The 23,115-nt window shown below is 45.8% G+C and overlaps 1 protein-coding gene across 4 annotated transcripts in view; it reads right to left on the bottom strand.

Annotated features, from left to right (window-relative positions):
* PLPP4 (phospholipid phosphatase 4) overlaps nucleotides 1-23,115 on the bottom strand; it is a 121,168-nt gene that overhangs the window by 3,193 nt on the left and 94,860 nt on the right. For all 4 annotated transcript variants that reach the window (XM_025467436.3, XM_025467438.3, XM_025467437.3 and 1 more), the window contains one exon: nucleotides 7,089-7,259. In XM_025467436.3, coding sequence (XP_025323221.1) covers nucleotides 7,089-7,259 — 171 coding nt within the window. The remainder of the gene's footprint in view (nucleotides 1-7,088; nucleotides 7,260-23,115) is intronic.

Below are 23,115 nucleotides of genomic sequence, written 5' to 3'. Positions count from 1 at the left end.
CCACCACTCAGTGCTGACTTCCCCTTGATGGCCTTCCTCATCTTCGTTTCCCAGAGCCCCACAGTTATTACTCGGTAAATGTTTGATGACCTGAAATGTGAACAGCAGTGACAAGACACACTAAAGAATCGACATCACCAGCCACCAAGTGCCACACATTGTGTGATCCCGTGTATGTGCAATGCCCAGAATAAGGAAATCCGTGGAGAAAGAAAGAAGATTAGCGGTTGCCCGGGACTGGGATCGGGGGTTTTTGGGGAGGTGAAGAAAAGTTCCTGGAATTAGAGAGTGGTGATGGTTGCACAACTCTGACTATACTAAAAACCACTGGATTATATGCTTTTAAAGGGACGAATTCTAAGTTACAAAACTCTAGAAAGCAGGGCGAGAGAAATACTACTAGATGGGTTCCCATAGTGGTAGAAAGAGGGATAGACTTTGAATCAGGCAATCTAGATTTGAATCTTATAAAATGGGCATGGTCCCCACTCTCTTCTCATGAGGTCAAAGGACAGGAGAGGCTTTCTCCCAGTCTAGCATTCAGAAGTGCCAGTACATACTGGCCATGCTCACCTGCTCTGGCACAGACAGTCAGAAAGGCTTCTGAAGATGTGCTGACAAGTCCCCCAGGGGAACACATCTCTCTCTGTCACCATGGCAACATCCAATATCACTGAGACAGCTTGACTTGGGAACTTGTATGCTTTGGGCTCTATGACCCAGGATACTAGGGTAAAAATCATCTCTGACAAACTCAACAACCACCCCCTCCCCATGACGGTTTCTGTTCCTTTCATTCTACTACTAGTGAAGCTTTCTGGTTTTGTGACTTTGAGTTTCTATAAAAGAACTTTCATGGCACAGAGGATGCACAATCTATTTGGTATAGTGGAAGCTGGAAGGGCAGCCGCCATGCCCATCTTCCTCACCACTATGTATCCAAAGGAGACTATGCCTGGGACACGGGCACAAGAGACATAGTGAGCGAATGGAAAGTTTAAAGTCTAATTTTTCTGTTCATCTTTATTTTTATTTTTTAAAAAGATTTATTTATTTATTTATGATAGAGAGAGAGAGAGAGAGAGAGAGAGGCAGAGACAGGCAGAGGGAGAAGCAGGCTCCATGCACCGGGAGCCCGACGTGGGATTCGATCCCGGGTCTCCAAGATCACTCCCTGGGCCAAAGGCAGGCGCTAAACTGCTGAGCCACCCAGGGATCCCCTTTCTGTTCATTTTTAAAGGAAAAGAACTTGCAGAGGAAAGGTTAATTTTAATAAGTCCCCTCCCCCAAATTTCAATAAAACCAGTGTGAAGGAAAAGATGATGTTAGTATCAAAGGAACATGATTTAGTTAAATTCATTCATTCGTTCAACACATTGCTTGGGCACTGTTATGAGTTGAATTGTGTCCCCTGCCCCACAAAAAAGATAAGTTGAAGTCCTAACCCCAGTACTTCAGAATGTGACCTCATTTGGATGTAGAGTCTAGAGAGGTCATCAAATTCAAATGAGATCATGAGGGTGGGCTCTCATCTAATATGACTGGTGTTCTTATAAAAGTGTGACTTTGGCCACAGAGAAAGACACCCACAGAGGGAAGATGATGTGAAGAAACACAAGGAAAACACTTGTGTAGTAGAGATTGGAATTATGCTGCCATGAGCGAAGGACCATTTGGGGTTACTAGAAGCTGGAAGAGGCACTTGAGGATCTTTCCCCTACAGGTGTCAGAGGAAGGGCGGCCCCACGCACTTGATTTTGGACTTCTGGCCTCCAGAACCGGGAGACAATTACTATTGTTCTAAGCCACTGGGTTTGTGGAACTTTTGTCACAGCAGCCCAAGGAAACTAACACACGTACCTACCATGTGCCATGACAACAAGAGACAAAAATCCCTGCCCACATGGAGATCAGACTCTAGGGCAGGGTTCCATATTGCCCATAGCTGCTTCCACACGACTACAGCCAAATCCAGGAGTTGCAATAGAGACTGTATGGACCACACGAAGCCAAGGATGTTTATTCACTATCTGACCCTTTACAGAAGCAGTCTGCAGACCTCTGTTCCAGCGGATAAGGACAGACAATAATCAATACACAATAAACTACTCAGTTCCTCAGACAGTGATAAATGAGCAAGAGGAGAGAAATAAGGAGTGCAGAAGAAGGGCTGCGGTTTCAAGACTGGTCATCACGAGACGTCCTCATCCAGAGGGTAACACCTGAACCAAGGCTGGAGGGTGAGGGAATAAGGCCCACCTGCAGAGGGTGTCAGATTCTGGAAATATTTTGAACAAAGAGCCCACAAGAGAAACGTGAGAAAATGAGGGAAGGAACAGAGTAGAGTGAAGCAAGGTGGTCAGTGAGCCCTGTGAGCAGCCAACATCCATCTTCCCTGGGAAGTGGGCAACAGGGGAAGGCCAGCTAACCTGGGGGCAGAGAGGGCAGAGGGCCTGACCCACGCTCCCTTTGGCCTGGCCCAAAGCACTGTCCAGTGGCTCTGATGGGAGGGACGGTGACCAGGGGCTGCAGATGGCTCCAGCCCCTCCTGCGGGGACACCTTGGGAAGGAAGGTAGAGGTGGGCAGACTCCTAAGACGTCAAGGCTGAGAGGCTCCCAGACCCCGAGCATCGTTCAGCTTCTGATGCTGAATGAATACAGACCCTGCTATGGAGGGCACTGACAGAGGAGGGAAAGGAGTTGAGATCAGTTCACTCCAGACCGAGAATATCCATGTTTCTGTTCTACACAAGGCTGGTGGGGTTCTGGTAGGAGCAGTAACACAGTTCCAAGGGCTCCTTTTCAATTCACTTTGTTCAGAGAATCTAGAAACTTCTTCTGAAAGCCCAAGGAAACACCTGGTTACCAGTGTGTTCCTCAACTGTGTGTGTGTGTGTGTGTGTGTGTGTGTGAGAGGCAGGGGCAGCAGCCTCTTCCTGGCTTTTCAATGTGGCACATGAACCACCCAGCAAAATGTCCCCCGACCCCCAATCACCTCATCTGGAGGGCTGAAAAGCTCCTGAAGTCCAGTAACTACATGAAAATTCATTTCAAGTCACAGACGCTTCACAGCCCAGTGAGGGAAACACGGCGAAGGCAGCGGCAGCCACCGTGAACAACTCAGCCCAGTCAAACATGGCGTCTGTGACTGCCATGGGTGCCTTCTAACCTCAGGCTGGGTGGGAATGAAGGACCGTTTCCCCCCTTGAGACCCATTTTTCTGTCTTACATTCAGAAGGAGACGCTCTTTCTTAGAGTGAAACACCACACAAGCACCCAGGGCTGCTTAAAATGACATTATGATTACAGAAACCAGTGTTGGTTGAAAGATTACCCCCAAAGATGGAGTCACATGAGGAAAGCCTGGACCCAGATACAGGAATTTGAGAGGCAGAGGGGGCTTGCTATTATGTCCACTCATACAGCAAATAGTACGTTCCTGCCACTCCTGTAATTCTTCACTGACTAGAAATCACAAACGCACAAGCCTATGCGTGGAGATAGAAGCAAGTTCAGTAAGAAGCTCTGCTCCTCCACATTTTTCTCCACATGTTTTTCCTAGCAGGGGAATGCCACAAGTTTTAACTCTTGAAAACGCATGGCTAATCACAAAGGTAAACCTCTTTATGGGGTGCTGGCCTTGGCAGTTAGCATCACCCACGAAACTTCGTTGCTTCCAGTTGACCTGAAAGCGGTCACGTCACAAAGACATGGAGACTCTCAGCCACGTACAGACTCAGTACCCATCCAGCTGGTTTTATTTTGGCAGAAGTCCTGCTAAGTGTTTCGCATGGCCTGTGCCCTCCATTTTCTTCACTTAATAAAACAACGGGCTTGTACATTTGGAGTGGAGCTGGGAAGGCAAGAAAGTCAAGGAGGGTGTTGATAACAGAAAACAACCATGACAATGGAAAGAGTGAGGCATTTGGGATTATGGGCTATTTACTGGATAAGAATATATAATTGAGGGATTGGATGTACTTCTCTATTAGACACAGTTGTGTAAGTCAAAATTGAAACGGAGTCATAAAAATCTCCTAATATTAATGTTGTTAACTAAAGTCTATAATGAGAGGGATTTGCGTTTTGCTGATGCCTCCGGGACTCCACATGGATTCTCATCATGATGGACGGTGCCTGCCCACGGTCACTGGGTAGCTCAGTCTGCAAAGAAAACCAACTTATCTATCTCCATCAGGCATCCTGCCTCAAACACCTGCCACACTGTCCATCCCTTCTCCAAGCTGGAAACCTTGGAGGACTCCCTGACTACTCCCTTAATGAGTGAGTGTTCAATGAATAAAATTTCCCACTCCTGCTTCTTAACATGTAATAAGGGGGGGCGGGGAGATGGCGCTGAGGTTAGCACCATCTACACCTTAGATCAGGGTTCTTCTACCTCAGCAGTAGCCATCTGGGGCTGGATAGGTCTTTGTTGTGGGCGAGGCGCTATCCTGTACATTGTAAGATGTTTACCAGCATCCCTGACCTCTACCCGCTAGGTGCCAGTAGCAACCATCACCCCCAGTTGTACAAACCAAAAAGATATCTGCAGACATTGCCAAATGTCCCCTGGGAGGCAGTCGCCCCCTGTTGAGATGGCTGGTGGAGACAGTGACAGATGGCCTCATAAAAGGGAATTCAAGTACAATGAGCCAGACTCATTTCAGAGCCCATTAAAGAATCCAAGGCACACCCCTCTCCTGGCTGATTCTGGAGGCATAAATTGAACAGATGATGGTACAGGTGAACTGGTACCTGGGCCACATCAATGACCTGTACCAATCCACGCACGTTCAGTTTTGCCTGTGGAAGTCTACCGCAGCTCACATATGGCCCTAAACATCGCTGAACATGAATTCTCTTGCTTTGCCTTCCCATTAATATTCTCCCTCTAATCCTCCAGTTCCTTTCTGTGCCAGCTGGATAAGATGGGTCTGAAGCCCCGTCGCCAGCAGGCTTTCAACACACCAGCTGCATGATGAGTCCACCACTTCCAGAAAGCCTCGGACTGTGATTCTTCATCCTTTCGCGACGTACCAGCCACAGCAAGGTAAGGAGGAAAAGACCAGCCAGGACCAAAGCAATTTAAAAGAGGCCAATCTCATGTCTTAGGGTTTCAGGACAAGATCACTACGCAAAGGCTCTTACTGCCTTCTGAGATGAAGCAACAGTCAATTCAAATATGAAACCCTTCGTCATTTCACAAATCCAACGTGACTGAATAAAAGTGCAAACCGGGGATTCACAGCTTCAAAACAGACCATGTTCCAAAAACATATCTGCCCCTAAATCAGTTTGGGAAACACAACCCATCCTTCTTCAGAAACAATGCACGATGCAACAACAATACCAATTTGCATTTGTGCAATATGTTTTCATGTGCAAAGTACATCCGGATCCATTATTTCATTCAGTCTACAAAATAGCATGTGAAATATTTGGAGGTTATTGTTCTCAAGTTCAGAAAAAGACGCTGCAGTTCACAAGGGATCCATGAAAAGCAGTCCGTAAAACACCAGCCAGCCCATAACATTCTTCACAGGGAAATGCCCTCATCATCCAGGCAACAATGATTCTGTTGGAAAATGATTCTGTCAGTCTCCATCTGACTCACTGATAAAAGTAGACCCCAAGGGTGGGCACAGGGCTCAGCATTATGGCTTCTAGTGACCGCCCCCATCAGCAGGGCCCCTAGATCTTGATCAGCACTTGGTGCATCCACCTGCCCAGACCATGCATCAGTCTCTCTTTCCCCTGCACCCTTTATTCTTGGCTCCAAGCTGCTGCTAGAAGCTTGTGAAGCCCGCAGCATGACCTCCAGGAGGGTGGCAGGTGGAGCTGAGGCCAGGGAAGGAGCAGGAGAAGCCGGGGAAGTAGTGGGAGGAGCAGAAGGCCCCGGAAAAGATGGGAAGAAGATATCCCCAGCCAGGAGCACCCCTCACCTCTGGCCTTATCTGCTGCCTCACCACCCCTGGATTAAACACCTGGGAAGAGGTGAGAAGTGTGCAGGATCACAAGGCACCTGGCTGCAGAGATAGAAAAGGGGGAGAATGGGAATTGCCTGGTGGCAGCCAGAAAGCAGGCAAGGAAGAGGAGGGGCAAGCAATAGAGAGATCGGGGGAAGCCATACGGATGGGGAGCTGGATCTGGGCACATATAATTCAGTCTGTGACTGACGCTGACACACTGGAGCTCTTGCCCGAAGCTAGCTTCTCAGACTTCATTGGAAATAACCAATTTGAAGAAAAAAAAAAAAAGGAAATAACCAATTTGCAGGTTAATGCAGACTCCTGGCCACCACTCCAGAACCACCCCCCACCCGCACCCCAGAGTTGGTTTCCTGTCTCAGGGTGTCCTGATCAAGGGAATCTGAGGATTGCCCCATGGGGAATACGGCCCTTATACCCGGTGCTCCTGGGAGGCCCCCTGTCCTATGGACATCACCTCAGCCTCTGCTCCCTGTTTGCTGTGGCAGGTGCCGCTTGACGTTCAGGCAGGCCGTGAGCTGCAGCTTATCTGCAGGAGGATATGGCACGGTATAGTCTTATTCCAGTCCCTCATTTGTTTTGTGTTATTTTCACTTTGCTCAGATACTCCAGGATTCATACATATAGGTCAGCCTCACCACAGCCTTGCAGCAGCTGCTCGGAACATTGCTGGCATTGATGCCTGGGCCGGACACATCCTCTGGAAGTGCATCTGTGGCGAGAAGTATGTCCTTGTGCGATGGATGTGAGATGCGAAAGGAGCCAAAAACCACTTGGCACCAAGTCTGAAGACTGAGGCAAGTGATCTAGCAAGGAAATCACAGTTGCATCCGAGGCCAAGGGTCTGCCATCCTGCTGGGACTTGAGCACAGAGGAGGAGGAGGGGCTCCAATTCTACACCCAGGAAGGGCAGCATGAAGGTCAGAGCTCACAAGAACAGGCATGTTTTCTTTAAAACTGTATCTGCTGTTATTTCAGCCAACCCTGGCCTGACAGTAGGCACTCGGTTCTCCCTGAATAGGTACCTTTCTGGACCCATCCCTGCAGGAGAGTGTCAGACTCCCATGAGGACTGGGCAGGCCCTGGGCAGGGACTCACCTTGCCAGTGATGCTTGTAGTCACACATACGGGACAGGGCAATCATCATGGCGCAGTAGAGGGGCAAGATGGCAGCACACAGCCGCCAGCTCTTCCCCCGCCCACTCTCGGTGAAGCAGTGCAGCTTGCCAGCCAAGTAGAACGTCGTGAAGCCAAGGCCAGAAAAGGCAACTGCCAAAGAGAAACAGCAGGTGTTACTCTAGCAGGTGGTAAGTGGCAGGGACACAGCACGTCCTGGGCATCCTGTCAGCCATCTTGCACACCCCAGGGCCAACGCACGTTGGCACCAGGCTCCATCTAGGCAATCTGTGCTCTTGCTAGAACCATGCCGGTACGAAACTTTTAACAATGAGAATGACCTTCCAGGCTTGTGTGTGATCAAAATCTATTCTAATTTCTTTCTTTCTCTCTTTCTCTCTTTCTCTCTTTTCTTTCCTTCCTTCCTTCCTTCCTTCCTTCCTTCCTTCCTTCCTTCCTTCCTTCCTTCCTTCTTTCTGTCAGTCAGTCATACATGCATTCATTCAACAGTGATTTAAAGGGTATCTTCTGTGTGCTAGACAGGCACTGCTCTAGGTTGGAGAATAACAAAGTGCTTCAGGTGCTGTCCCTGTGTCAAGGGGCTCAAGGTCTGGTTGAAAGACACAGCCATGTGAAGAGAGGATTTTATTATAATCTGTTGAGTTCTATATGAAAAAGTGTGTAGAGAATGCAAGACTGTGGTGACTGCTTAGATTTGAAGAGTGAGGGAAAGGAAGGGATTCGGGGCTTGCTGGTGTTCAGTAAGGGGGGTCCAGCACAACTATGGAGGAATGAGTTTGATGGAGAGATTGACAGTGATAACTATGGTCTTTAGGAGAAAACAAGGCCGTTATCACTGTCAATCTCTCCATCAAACTCATTCCTCCATAGTTGTGCTGGACCCCCCTTACTGAACACCAGCAAGCCCCGAATCCCTTCCTTTCCCTCACTCTTCAGTTAGTAAATTGAACACCAATAAAAAAAATAATAATAAAAAAAAAAAAAAAAAAAAAAAAAGACTATGGATATTGATTTTTAGAATTGCAAAGACAAGTCATGACTATTCTAGGTCCATTGTCAAAAGTGTGGAAGTTGGGTGTATGTAATCCCTAAAGTTTTCACCCAGTAAGGTTTAAAACACAGGTGGAACTCAGTGAGATTTAAAGTAGGCTTTAAATCTTTCGTGGGCTTAGAAAGGCCCTGCAACCCTGGCTATGCATGGAGTAGGAAGGTGAAAACCTGAAAAACCTAGGAAGCTCTATGAAATCCTGGCAGCCACTGCCAGACATTCTATTGATGCTGGTCTACTGGTCTGGAGCATGTGTGTGAGTGTGAGTGTACGAGAGTGTATGTATGTGGGAGTGGGAGTGAGTGTGTGCATAAATGTATATGAGTATGTGTATGTATGTACAAGTGTGTGTGCATATGTGAATGTGGGTACACGTGTGAGTGTAGGTGTACATGTATGAGTATGTGAGTGTGCATATGTATAAGTGTGTGTGCAAATGAGTATATGTGTGTATGAATGTGTATGTGTGCAAGTGTATGTGATTATAAGCATGTATGTGTGTGAGTATATGTGAGTAGTATGTGTGAGCATGTTATGTGTGAAGTGTGTATATATGAGGGTATGTGAGAGCATGCGAGTGTGCGCATACGTCCATGTGAGCATGTGAGCGTGTGAGTGTGCACGCGCACACTACCTGAATGATTCTAACGCCAATGGGGACTGACCTTTGGACACTTCCACTGAGCCGCAGCCCTTGCCTTTTCAGGACACCAGCCTAATCAAAGCTTTCCTCTTGGTGAGAACATACTGCTGAGGGGCAGACTCCTTGGACTGCACACCAGGACCTGGTAAAACAGTTCTCGCAAACACTCTGGATGCCAGGGACTTTGAGAGACTGCCCGAGCCTGAGCAGCGGCCTCAGCATCCCCTTAGTCACAGATGCAGAACGTCAGGCTTGCCTGGACCTGCTGAGTTAGACTCTGCCTTTCGCAAGGTCCACGTGAGACCTGTGGGCACTCTCCAGTGTGAGAGGGCCTGCCCCAAAATACAATAATACAAAAATATGGAGGGCTCTAGAAGATATTCTGGTCGAATTATTTATAATTATACAACAATAGAAGGTGATGAATGCAGAGGCACAGATAAGCAAACTGCTTTTTCCATTCAGTGGACTATGACGCACTGGCAAAAATCACTGTGCTCATACAGTACTTCGGATGATACTCATGGTGCCACATTAAGTGAAAAGAGCCGTACCTTAAATTGTAGGTTCAAGATAATCATGTCTATAGCACATAAAAATGAATAACCTGCAGCTTTCCCAAATTATTGCTGATAATGTTTTTTTTGTTTTGTTTTTTTTAAGAGAGAGAGAGAGCTCAATTGGGGGTAGAGGCAGAGGGGGGAGAGAGAGAAACTTAAGCAGGCTCCATGCCCAGCTGGAAGCCCAATGCAGGGTTGGATCCCATGCCCCTGAGATCATGACCTGAGCCTAAATCAAGAGTCAGATGCTTAACCAACTAAGCCAGCCAGGCGCCCCAATAATGTGTCTTCTTAAAAGAGATCCCTGAGGTACAAACATAAGTTTATGCCAAAATAGAATGTTTTCAACAACCAAATTAAACAAGGTAAGAGGGTATTTTTTTTCCTTTTTTTCCCTTTTCTGTCCTTTTTGAACAGAATATTAAAACAGGTTTATCTCAGGGATGCCTGGGTGGCTCCCAGTTGAACGTCTGCCTTTGGCTTAGGGTGTGATCCCAGGGTCCCAGGATTGAGTCCCACATCAGGCTCCCTGCATGGAGCCTGCTTCTCCCTCTGCCTATGTCTCTGCCTCTCTCTCTCTCTCTCTCTATCTCTCATGAATAAATACATAAAATCTTAAAAAATAAATAAATAAAACAGGTTTATCTCAGGAATAAAAATGAAGCACTTAAACATTTTTTGAATAATGATTAGCACTTAAGTAAACAGCAAAGCAGTGCCAATATGTATTGAATATTCTGTTTAAAATAAGAATATGTAAGCAGCCTCATTGTCCAGGCCTGTTCTGCATTTTTGCTATGATGGAAGGTTTTTACGTGATTTATGGGCATTCCAAAGTGGCCCCATTTGGCCACCACCCTAGCAAGCACAATGGGTTCTTAATTTCCCGTCCTTACCCACGTTGCTCTGCTTCTCCTATTCATTTACATCCTCCTCTGAGATGGCAGCATGGGAGGGGGAGGCTGGACAGTTGGCTCTGGTGGGTACCGGCCGCCTCCTGAATTCTTACGGGGGAGTAATGGAATTCATTCAAACCAGACAGCTTAGCAGGTCTATCTGGCTAATTATACTGAATGTGGGAGCATACAAGAACTGTCCTGGGGCTGTGTAGGGTTATGGATGAAAGTCTCCATGATTTCAATCAGAGAGGCAGCCCTAAGTGTTGCCAAGTTGACATCTCTTGGGAAAAGAAACAGAAAAAAAGAAGTCAATGAGTACAGGGTGGACAATGAGCAGGAATTTGTATGTGTCCCCCTAAATTGGTTTGGAGACTTTAGGACAATGCCACCTGAGCCTGGAGGCACAAGATGGGTAAGCGAAGAGGCTGCTGAAAACCCCCCATGATTGAGACCTGGGGTGAGCAGCTCACGGCCAGACCCCACACTGCACCAGATCACCTCCTCGTGCCCCCCGGGAACTTGCATTTGGCCGGTTTTGGCAGCAGCAGGCTGGCACTTATATTTTGGAGACTGCAGATAAAAAGTACTCTCCCTCATGCTCTGGGACCCACGCTGCAGCCCTCCAAAGTGTGGGAGCATCTGCTCCTTTGAAAAAGGGAGCAGGGAATCTAAGGCGTTTTTAAAGGGTGGGGTCAACAGCCTGGATCCTGTGGGCATCCGAAGGCAGCTGCACTTCTTTCTCACGTTCTATTGGGCCTTTGGGCAATTTTTAAAGCACACCGTGCATTTACTTTTCTAGGCTCCACGCTAAACCTTATGCTTGTCACTTTCTCAGTGACATTTATACAGCTGTTGAACCAGCAGAACGTCCTTTGGCAAAGGGCTTCTGAGGCTCTGCCTCGTGGCCTGGGAGGCACATCTGAGCCCTGGTGTGACTCCACGGGCATTTTGCATTCCTGCTTTTCCAAAGACTCTCTGAATAAGAACCAGGCTCTGCCAAACAGCACTGAATTCCTATGGTCCCACACTTTGTCCTGCCACCTCCTCCTGTGAGGCTGGGGGCCTGGGACCAGGATGCGACCTCCTGGGAGCCCCTCTGGCTCTCAGATCCAGGGGCTCGCCGAGGCTCAGGTTCTATTTAACTGGGAGAAAAAGAAAACAGAGAAGTTTTTTTAAAAGAAATGCTTTCCGGGATCCCTGGGTGGCGCGGCGGTTTGGCGCCTGCCTTTGGCCCAGGGCGCGATCCTGGAGACCCGGGATCGAGTCCCACGTCGGGCTCCCAGTGCATGGAGCCTGCTTCTCCCTCTGCCTGTGTCTCTGCCTCTCTCTCTCTCTCTCTCTCTCTCTCTCTCTGTGACTATCATAAATAAGTAAAAATTAAAAAAAAAAAAAAAAAAAGAAATGCTTTCCAAGGCTAGCCGAGCCACACCTGATTCTCTTCTTTAAGAAACGTGCTCTTAGGACACTACGGGGCTGTAAAACCTTTTCGGCTCATACAGAACAGGTGAGATCCTGTTCATTCTGCTTGCCTTTCCCCTTTTTTTTTTTTTTTTTAATTTTTTTTATTTTTTTTATGATAGTCACAGAGAGAGAGAGAGGCAGAGACACAGGCAGAGGGAGAAGCAGGCTCCATGCACCGGGAGCCCGATGTGGGACTCGATCCCGGGTCTCCAGGATCGTGCCCTGGGCCAAAGGCAGGCGCTAAACCGCTGTGCCACCCAGGGATCCCTGCTTGCCTTTCCCCTTAAACACAGCCCCGACTTCCAGCATAATTAAGAAATGGAACTGAGAGCAGAGCAGTCGAGGCACTGGACCTCGAGATGGAGATCATAAAGTAGGGGAAATGTGTTCCTATTTTGCTAACGTTAGGAACAATAGACACGTGCTCAGAACACTCCCAAGCCAGTAGGCAAGAGAATGCTGAGACTCTACCTACCTTTCCCTGGGGCTCAGAGCTTGTTTATTTGCTCTCCAAAGTTTGAAACACACACACACACACACACACACACACACACACACACACACACACACGCTCTCACAGCCATCTATGGGGAAGAGCATATGCCCCTTGCTTTCAGAGCCTGTAGCAGGTTTTCAGAGCTAGAAACAGCTGATTGTAAATATTTATGTGTTGATCTGGCTGTGAAAAGCAAAGATGTTCTTGGAGCCTCTAAACTCAGAAGCAGATGAAGGAGAATGATTTCCCCACCCTGTTTCTGGCACTCGCAGTGCTCACTTCTGGCATTGTCACCAATGAGAGGAGAAAAGCAAAGCATCACAATGCAAGTTGCTGGCCCAGGACGGGACATGAGGCACATCCCCTTGCACAGGGCTCTCTGCCTGCCTGGTGACTCAGCAAGGGAATCACTGCTTCTTCTCCCAGGCTACCCAGACGAAATACTATAGATTTACAGCTCTGTCTTTGCAAAGAAAGTTCTATTTATTGAGCTAGCTTAGATGAAACAACGTGGTTAGCCTCCCTACCACCCCCACATACACACCCAGTTGATTTTTAAACCAAATGGAAGACATCTGGACCCCAATGATTGCAATAAATAAAACTGGCGCACACAAATCTTGCAAAATAAACGGGATAAGAATCAGGGGGACAGATCCTGCTTTGCATGTTGTGTTTTTCACTTTCGCTAGTTTAATAAATTTCCCCAGACAAACCAATCATTCCTGGCACCAAAAATGAAATTGTGCCCTGATGAAGTAATCTGTACAAATTTTCCATTGTATGATGCTCACAGAGCGAATATTTTCTTCTCCAAGAGGGAGAAAAGCAATACCAGATGGCTGAATTAATCTTAAACTGAAGGGTGTTTCGAGGGGAGTGTCAGTGCATCATCCCTGCAAGACCATCCAAAACCAGGACGTGGGAACAACAACCCTTGTCTGGTCAGGACAAGCAGGACAGTGCTGCTGGCAGTCGGAGATGCGGGTTCTCACCGTGGCTCTGTCATTAACTGAACACATGACCTGGGGCAAGCCACCTTCCCTCTCTGGGCCTCAGTGTGCTCTGTAAAACGAGACGCTGAACCACAGGGGTCACCACGTCATGCCCTTGGGGGCCAGGCAGATAGGGGCAGGAATAAAATAATTGGGTATTCGAGGCAGCTTCTTGCAGTGAAAACCCTCCTGGTCTATCTTCTATTACCCTACTGTTGCTAGACCTCAGATGGGAAGTATTTCACTTTCTGGAAAAAAAAAAAAAAGGCTACTTTGTGCTGGTAAATGACAACTAACACCCGGGCTTCACTGATGGGCCAAACTGGGAGTGGTGAGGACTGGGGAGCCTCTGCCTGTTTAGAGATGCAGCCATGCCATTGAAGATGCACCTGCCATTTAAAGATGCGGCTGCTTTCCTCCTTTATCGAATATTAGTTGCCCATAAAGTTCAGGGTCCACTTCTGGATTCTCTATTCTGTTCCACTGATCTATGTGTCTGTTTTTGTGCCAGTACCACACTGTCTTGATGACCACAGCTTTGTAGTACAACCTGAAATCTGGCATTGTGATGCCCCCAGATATGGTTTTCTTTTTTAAAATTCCCCTGGCTATTTGGGGTCTTTTCTGATTCCACACAAATCTTAAAATAATTTGTTCTAACTCTCTGAAGAAAGTCCATGGTATTTTGATAGGGATTGCATTAAACGTGTATATTGCCCTGGGTAACATTCACATTTTCACAATATTAATTCTGCCAATCCATGAGCATGGAATATTTTTCCATCTCTTTGTGTCTTCCTCAATTTCTTTCAGAAGTGTTCTATAGTTTTGAGGGTATAGATCCTTTACCTCTTTGGTTAGGTTTATTCCTAGGTATCTTATGCTTTTGGGTGCAATTGTAAATGGGATTGACTCCTTAATTTCTCTTTCTTCAGTCTCATTGTTAGTGTATAGAAATGCCACTGACTTCTGGGCATTGATTTTGTATCCTGCCACACTACCGAATTGCTGTATGAGTTCTAGCAATCTTGGGGTGGAGACTTTTGGGTTTTCTATGTAGAGTATCATGTCATCGGCGAAGAGGGAGAGTTTGACTTCTTCTTTGCCAATTTGAATGCCTTTAATGTCTTTTTGTTGTCTGATTGCTGAGGCTAGGACTTCCAGTACTATGTTGAACAGCAGTGGTGAGAGTGGACATCCCTGTCTTGTTCCTGATCTTAGGGGAAAGGCTCCTAGTGCTTCCCCATTGAGAATGATATTTGCTGTGGGCTTTTCATAGATGGCTTTTAAGATGTCGAGGAATGTTCCCTCTATCCCTACACTCTGAAGAGTTTTGATCAGGAATGGATGCTGTATTTTGTCAAATGCTTTCTCTGCATCCAATGAGAGGATCATATGGTTCTTGGTTTTTCTAATATTCGATAAAGGAGGAAAGACTATCCATTGGAAGAAAGACAGTCTCTTCAATAAATGGTGCTGGGAAAATTGGACATCCACATGCAGAAGAATGAAACTAGACCACTCTCTTGCACCAGACACAAAGATAAACTCAAAATGGATGAAAGATCTAAATGTGAGACAAGATTCCATCAAAATCCTAGAGAAGAACACAGGCAACACCCTTTTTGAACTCGGCCATGGTAACTTCTTGCAAGATACATCCACGAAGGCAAAAGAAACAAAAGCAAAAATGAACTATTGGGACTTCATCAAGATAAGAAGCTTTTGCACAGCAAAGGATACAGTCAACAAAACTCAAAGACAACCTACAGAATGGGAGAAGATATTTGCAAATGACGTATCAGATAAAGGGCTAGTTTCCAATATCTATAAAGAACTTATTAAACTCAACACCAAAGAAACAAACAATCCAATCATGAAATGGGCAAAAGACATGAACAGAAATCTCACAGAGGAAGACATAGACATGGCCAACATGCATATGAGAAAATGCTCTGCATCACTTGCCATCAGGGAAATACAAATCAAAACTACAATGAGATACCACCTCACACCAGTGAGAATGGGGAAAATTAACAAGGCAGGAAACAACAAATGTTGGAGAGGATGTGGAGAAAAGGGAACCCTCTTACACTGTTGGTGGGAATGTGAACTGGTGCAGCCACTCCGGAAAACTGTGTGGAGGTTCCTCAAACAGTTAAAAATATACCTGCCCTACGACCCAGCAATTGCACTGTTGGGGATTTACCCCAAAGATACAAATGCAATGAAACGCCGGGACACCTGCACCCCGATGTTTCTAGCAGCAATGGCCACGATAGCCAAACTGTGGAAGGAGCCTCGGTGTCCAACGAAAGATGAATGGATAAAGAAGATGTGGTTTATGTATACAATGGAATATTACTCAGCTATTAGAAATGACAAATACCCACCATTTGCTTCAACGTGGATGGAACTGGAGGGTATTATGCTGAGTGAAGTAAGTCAGTTGGAGAAGGACAAACATTATATGTTCTCATTCATTTGGGGAATATAAATAATAGTGAAAGGGAATATAAGGGAAGGGAGAAGAAATGTGTGGGAAATATCAGAAAGGGAGACAGAATGTAAAGACTGCTAACTCTGGGAAACGAACTAGGGGTGGTAGAAGGGGAGGAGGGCGGGGGGTGGGAGTGATTGGGTGACGGGCACTGGGTGTTATTCTGTATGTTAGTAAATTGAACACCAATAAAAAATAAATTAAAAAAAATAAAAAATAAAAAATAAAGATGCAGCTGCTGTGTGCTGTGTTAGAAACGTGGGCTCCGTGTTCCTAGAAGTTCGGATCTTCTGGCAAAGGAGGGAAATCCCAATGTTTGTGGTAAATGTCTTCATTTTAAAATATTGACAACTAATCAAAAGTTATTACAGTGCGGACCAAACAAACCTCACCTGTGGGCCAACAGGGCTGGACCCGAGGACTGCCGATTTGACAGCTCACCTGACCCCCACCTTCCAGGGCACACGGTCTCCTGTTAAATCAGCCTCCTCGCCTGAGCTGAAAATTACACACGTCAATTTGTCCCTGCTCTCCACGCTAGAGCAAAGAAGCACTTGAGCTTGGGGTAATTTTGCTTAAACCAACAGCAACAGCAAATTACTTGATGCAGGGGATTTGCAAACTAAGTAATCCTTTCAACAGCAGGGACTACTGACTGTCCCTGACTTACAAGGGTGTGGCTTACTTTTTTTTTTTTTTTTTTTTTACTTTATAATGGTGTGAAAGAAACATGCATTCGGTAGAAAGTGTACTTTGATTTCTGAATTTTGTCCTTTCCCCGTGTATGTGACATGCGATATGATCCTCTCTTGTGATGCTCAGCAGTGCCAGCCACGGCCCCTGGTCAGTCCCAGGATCTCCAGGGCAAACAATGGGCACCGCTTACAGCCATTCTGTTCTTCTCTTCAGTGTTCAATAAGTCACAGGAGATGTTCGATACTTGATTTTAAAATAAGCTTTGTGTTAGATGATTTTGCCCAGCTGTAGGCTAATGTAGGTGTTCTGAACACATTCAAGGGGGGGGGTAGGCAAAGCCATGAGGTGCAGTAGGTTAGGTGTATTACAATTGCAATTTCAACTTATGATATTTTCAACCTACTATGGGTTCATCAGGATGTAACCCCATCATAAGTTGAAGAGAATCTGTATTTTGCATTGTTGGGGAGTGTGGGCTTTTGAGGCAAACCCGTGTGGTCTCAGTTCTGCCGCTTAATTCCCTTATAGGCTTGCCTCTTGGGGTCTCAGTTTCCTTATTTACACAATAGGGATAGTGCACTTGCCTTTCAAAGTTATCTTGCAAATTAGTCAACAAGGAATTGTAAAATGCTTAGCGTAGTGCTTGCCTAATCCATGGCCTTGGTTCTGTAAAGTTTCATTCTGCAAGAAAAGCCTTCACAAAGTCTACTCATGCAATCTGCAGCTCTTTAGTTACATAACTGCATGCTCACTAAGAGAGAATTCCAGAGCTAGGCACTCGGGCTGTAATAATTCTGTGGCCCCCAAGGCTCTCAGTGGATATAAAGTGATCTTAGTAAAATGAACAAACTTGAAGACTCAGTGAGATGAGTCAGTGGATATATCTTTCTGACCCCACTTTGCAGGATGTCTGAAGCTCTCAGATGAGAGGGTCAGAGAGCCCGGAGGCTGTGCCTGTGCTAAGTGACCCATCACATATAGCTTTTCTCCTAGGATTCCCCAGAAATAAGCTTCATTGTGTTAGAACCTACTTTAATGGCCTTGTGACTCCAAATGCCTTAATGTGACTCATTTCTCCTTCAAAGTTTCTCAGTTCACAGTTCAGCCCAGTAAGATGCTTGCTCTGTTTTCTTTTATATGACAGGATAGATTCATTAATATTCTAAGATATTGGTTAAGAGATTTTCCTTAAAAAAAAAAAAAAAGAATGTAGATCACTACAAATCCTAGTGAGAATGTGGATCCACAGTGCACCTCTAGCCTAAAACCCTCAACAGAATTTAAGAAATGACAGCTATTTATTCTGCACAAAACTATCAACGGAAGATCATTAACATCTGATTTAACTATCCAATCTGAGTTACAATTTTAAAGGCCAATTTTGATGAAAACTACAGAACAAACTCAGTACCCACAGTGATTTTTAAAACAGCCTGCCTTCTCCCCAGTTCAGGAGCAGTGAGATTGTTTTGCTCAGAGGTAGGAGGCAAAAAGTCTATCTTTGCTGGAAAAAAAGAGAATTCTCAAAATCCTTGAAATCTTTTGAATCTTACATCAATCAATGATTCTTCTAAAATCTCTTTTAATGACAAGAGTTCATCACAATCAACAACCTCAAAAAGTATCAATTAATTCAACTAGATAATTTAGGGGAAAGGATTTAGGTCCTGATTTATCTTGATAAGCAGCTGTACATAATTCCTTTTCTTTGCTTGTATAATCGAGTCTCTTTTTCCTCCCTCTGCCTTCCTACTCACGCAGGTAGACATAGATCCCACTAGACTATAACCTCCATGAGGGCAGGACTTAAGCTAACTTCTTCACCCTTGAATCTGTACAGTTCTACACACTGATTGACTCCAATAAATATGTGCTGAATGAAGACTTAGCCCAAAGGTGTATTATCATCATACATTCCTTCTCTCACTCTCTCAACACCTATTTATTAATGGCCTCAAAGAACCAGAGACTTTGCTGGACCACAGTGATAGGAAGATACATAAGACCCAGCTCTTGCCCTGGAGGAGTTTTGTTTGGGATAGAAAAACTGGGAAAAACAAGAAAAGCTCCATGGAGGAAATAAAATTGGAGCCTGGAGGACAGACAGAAGGAAGAGGTTGTAAAACCACCTTAGTTATCTGGAATCCAGGGGTTAAAGCCATTCAATCCTGCCGTAGAACTGTCTATGATTCCAGGCATGATCACAGTGGCTATCAGCCTCAGAAAGAATGACTTACTCCAGTACCATTAACCTTAAGATTTAACAAGAATTGGGTGTGCTGGCAAGAAACTGAAAGCCATCTGTTAGACCAAAGGAGATTAGGTAAGCAGCGTGGGGAACGCTGGCTGAGCCAGGGATTGTTGAAGCCAGTACCACCTGACTGCTCCAGAGGGACAGAGAGAACCATCTTGACCCACTGTAGGAGGCCAGGTGGCCAAGCAGACCTGCTGGATACAACTCCGGAGATGTGCCATGAATTGAGAACCTACAGCTAGTCAGAGATAGAGTGAGGATCTAAGTAAAGGTGAGAAGTGCTCTGTAGCACAGCTGGGTGGACCTAGGTATGCATCCTGACCCCACCACCTCCCATCCATGTGACCTAGGGCAAGGTGCTTAACTTCAAAAACTCAGGCTCACCATCTGTAAACCAGACAAGCCAGCAGCTGTCCAACAGCCCAACTGGGAGAACCAATCACAAAGTGTCCATGATATGCTGGACAAAGCGCCTGGCCCGTATTAGGCTCTCGGGGATGGTCTAACCTCTTTTCCCCTCCCTCTGCCTTCCTACTCACGCTCTTTCTCAAAATGACACTGCCTCCCCAAAGGGAATCAAAGTGTGGACGAGGAAATGAAGCAGACACAGGTACCAAGATAACAAGGATGAGAATTTCATGGCACCAGGATGGCTCCATGACCAAGATGGTGTCTGTATCCTCTGCCATTGTAAGTCCCACACCAAGAATAGTGCCCACTCAAGTCACAGGTGCTCAATAAATACAAATGAATGAACAAATTAATGAAAGGAAGGAATGGTAGGATAATACGGAAGCTGAACCAGATGATGTATACTCCTGAGTGCTCTATGGGGGCACAGTGATAAGCATCCCTTCTCTGCCTAACTAACTCCTACTCATTCTTTAGGTCTGTTTGAACATTACCTCAAGGCCTACCCTAGCCACCCCCAGCAGGTATAACGGGCTCTTACTATACCTTATACCTGTCCTTCATAATACTTAACACCACTCTTCTTATTTATGTGATTGCCCAGTATCAACTACTTTTCTACCGGATTCTCAGCTTTACAGACGCAGAGGCTGTGTTCCCCATGCCTGCACTCACTAGGTGCTCAATAAATGTGTATAGTGAATAAATAGCTGTAGATCTGACAAGCAGGGAAGATTTCACAAAAGGAGGAGGAGGCAGGGATGCACCCAATGATGGAGTAGGGGTAGTCAGGCACGGGCTCAGAATAACATATGGGAGGGAGATGAGCTGGAGTGTTCATTCAATTCTTCCCTTACCACAATCCCATCCTCCAGACATATACACAGTCAGCCAATCTCTCTCTCTCTCTCTCTCTCTCTCTCTCTCTCTCTCTCTCACACACACACACACACACACACACACACAACTTCTTCCTACAAGGATGACCCCAGAATCTTCCCAGAGACTTCCAAACAGAAGTCCCTCTGTTCCCTAGGGACTGACAACCCGCTCCCATCCCCCAGATATCTGGGCTAGATTCCAGGGAAGAATGAGAGATGCTCTCAGAGTTCTCAGATGAGGTGAAGCTAAAGAAAGGGAAGGAACTAAAGATTCCAAGGATCTGAAGGACAGGTGCAGTGGCACTTCAATAAAGCAGAAAAGAAGAAAAGAGAAGACTAGACTGACTTAAGCAGGCTGTAGGAATGTAGGAATGACAGCAAGACCGTCAGGTATGGAGTACCTCCAGCTGCCAGGCACTGTACTAGAAGATCTCATTACCTGGTCTTACTTCATCCCCCAGAACAACACAATGACATAGGTATTAGGTACATTTTATGTATGACAAATGGAGGCTCAGATAGGTCAAATTAGTGACCAAAGGTTAATACAGCCCTCTCTCTCTCTCTCTCTCTCATTAATGAATAGATAAAATCTTTTTTAAAATTGGTGAATTTTTTCCTTTTGTAATGGGGGGGTAGGGCAGAGAGAGAGAGAGAGAGAGAGAATCTTGAGCAGGCTCCATGTCTAGTACAGAGCCCGACACAGGGCTTGATTCCACAACCCTTAGGTCATGACCTGAGCCAAAATCAAAAGCTGGATGCTTAACCAATAGACCCACCCAGGTGCCCTATTGGTGAATTATTTCTAAAAAGAGCAAGAAATCACAGATTTTCTTAGCACAGTTGCAGTTATACAACTAACCGCCTATTTGTTTTTATACCCCAGTAGGCATGTGCCTTTCAGGATCACCACTGAAGCCCTAGGATCTCAGCACACTGCCTGGCAAGAAAAGTAACCAATACACAGCAACCAAATGAATATATAAATGGTAGAGTCTATTTATTCATTTCACAAACATAACTGGACTCTATTAAGTACTCTGGGAATAGCCCAAGGTCCTTGGGGACCAGAAAACAGTATGGCTATGAAAGGTCATGTCCTTCATCCCCTGTTTCTAGGCAGGGTGATACTTAAGCTTCCTAAGCCAGACGAGATTTCCATCTCATGATAGAAACGAGAGTACAGCCTTTATTTGAGGATGAGCAATGGGGAAAAGGAAAAGGAACCAAAAAGCTCATAATTAGTCTGAAAGCAAATATCAGAGGCAGGAAACGCAAACAGAAGAGGCAGACTGTAAGCTCCTTGTGTAACCCCAGTCCTGCATCTTCAAATAGGATTCTGTTCTGGAAAAAAAAAAAAAATGAACCAACAACCAACAACCAACTCAGGCACAATGCACAAAAAAGTGCAGGGGGAGTTCCAGTGGCCACGAAGAAATTGACTTTGGGGGAAGAAGAGGTCCTTTTGTCGGTTCCTGGAGGCACGACCTTGGATCGTGGATCTTGGATCCTTGCAGATGCAGAGGAGGATCAAGGATGGTTAAAAGACAGAAGCCACTCTGGCTCACCCCACACATCCGATGCTGCTTGATGGCAAAGTCTTGTTAGGAATCATAAATGTTGCTCCTCACCCTGGAGAGAGCTATGAACAGTCACCATGATGGGAAGTGGTTTTGCATACCAGAGCATTCTGATCTATGGAAGGTCTAAGTCACCAAGATAGCTTTTGCTTTTTTCCCTTGTGATCATATGCCACAATGATCTGCAATATAAATATAAAAAATGCCCTCAAAATGGAGAAATGGCCTTTCACGTCACACCATTCAGGAAGCTGATAAAAGCATGGGCCAGATTCAGGAAAAGATAACATGTTAATGAAAAATAATTTTATTTGTACCTCCCAATGCCTTAGCAGAATATAAATGAGATGGTGAAATTTCAGTAGTAATGTCCATGTTGGAGAAACAACCAAAAAGGCAGTAGCCACTAACACACCCAGCATGTTCATCTGATCAGCCTCTACATGGGGTGCATGAACTTCAGGAGAAACCTTGAAGTCTTAATGAAGGATAGTGCCCAGCTATCTGCCAAGGAAGTGAACTTTTATGAGTTGTTATACTACCTAGAATATGATTTGTTAGGGAAAAACTGCCCTTCTAACCTGCCCCCAGCCTTAGTCCTGATTGGGGATCTCAGCCCACCCGGAAGAACAACATGTGAGATGATAGACAACATATAAATTGGTCTCTGCCCCTGGTTCCTGGCACAAAGCTCCGAAAGCACTTGTAAATTCCTAAGTGATATAGGCACTAGGTGCATCTGTTGTTCTAATGTGGTGACTCCGGGTGGGCCCCTGAATAGGGGCTGGTCACAAGAAAGGCCAAGCCATGACCAGAAGCTTGGGAATTTCTGCCCCACCTGCCATTCTCCAGAGAAGAGAGAGGGGCTGGAAAGAGAGTCCATGATGGATTATGCTTATAAGATAAAGCCTCCAAAAAATTCCCAAACTACAGGGTTCAGAGAACTTCTACAGTGGAGAACGTACCAAGAGGATGGCCCCAACTCCATGGAGATAGTCCCGTGCCTTATCTCTTATCTCAGAAGACCTTACCTTATCTCTTCATCTGGCTGTTCATCTGTATCCTTTATCATATCCTTTAATAAACTGGTAAAAGTAAGTGTTTCCTTGAGTTCTGTGAGATGCTCTAGCAGATTAATCAAAGCTGAGGAGGGGGGTCATGGGAATGTCAGATTTGTAGCCAATCAGCTAGAAGCACAAGTGACAACCTGGATTTGTAATTGTCATCTGAGGTTGGGTAGGGACAGTCTTGTGGGACAATGAGCACAGTATAAGATCCAGAAGAGTGGGGAACACAGGAGGAAAGACCAGGTTTTTGTACACAGAATGGACATTAATGAGCTGTGCATTAAGATCTGCTGTCCCGGAGGTGTTTGGCTCAACTGCTGACCAAGAGGGTGGCCATGATGGGTGCTGACCATGGCCAATCAAATCTTCTCAGCCCTGCAAGAGTGGTGAAGAGAAGGCACACAGACCTCACATGACATCCTGAGCCTGTGAGGCTGTTGTTCTGATTACTGCAGCCCCTCCAGACTCGGGACTGAAGAAGTGACCAGATACCTAAG

The sequence above is a fragment of the Canis lupus genome, chromosome 28, assembly GCF_003254725.2.
Source record: "Canis lupus dingo isolate Sandy chromosome 28, ASM325472v2, whole genome shotgun sequence".
NCBI classification, from domain to species: domain Eukaryota; kingdom Metazoa; phylum Chordata; class Mammalia; order Carnivora; family Canidae; genus Canis; species Canis lupus.
Note: the sequence above shows the minus strand (reverse complement) of the source record. Positions and strands in the feature narration are given on the sequence as shown.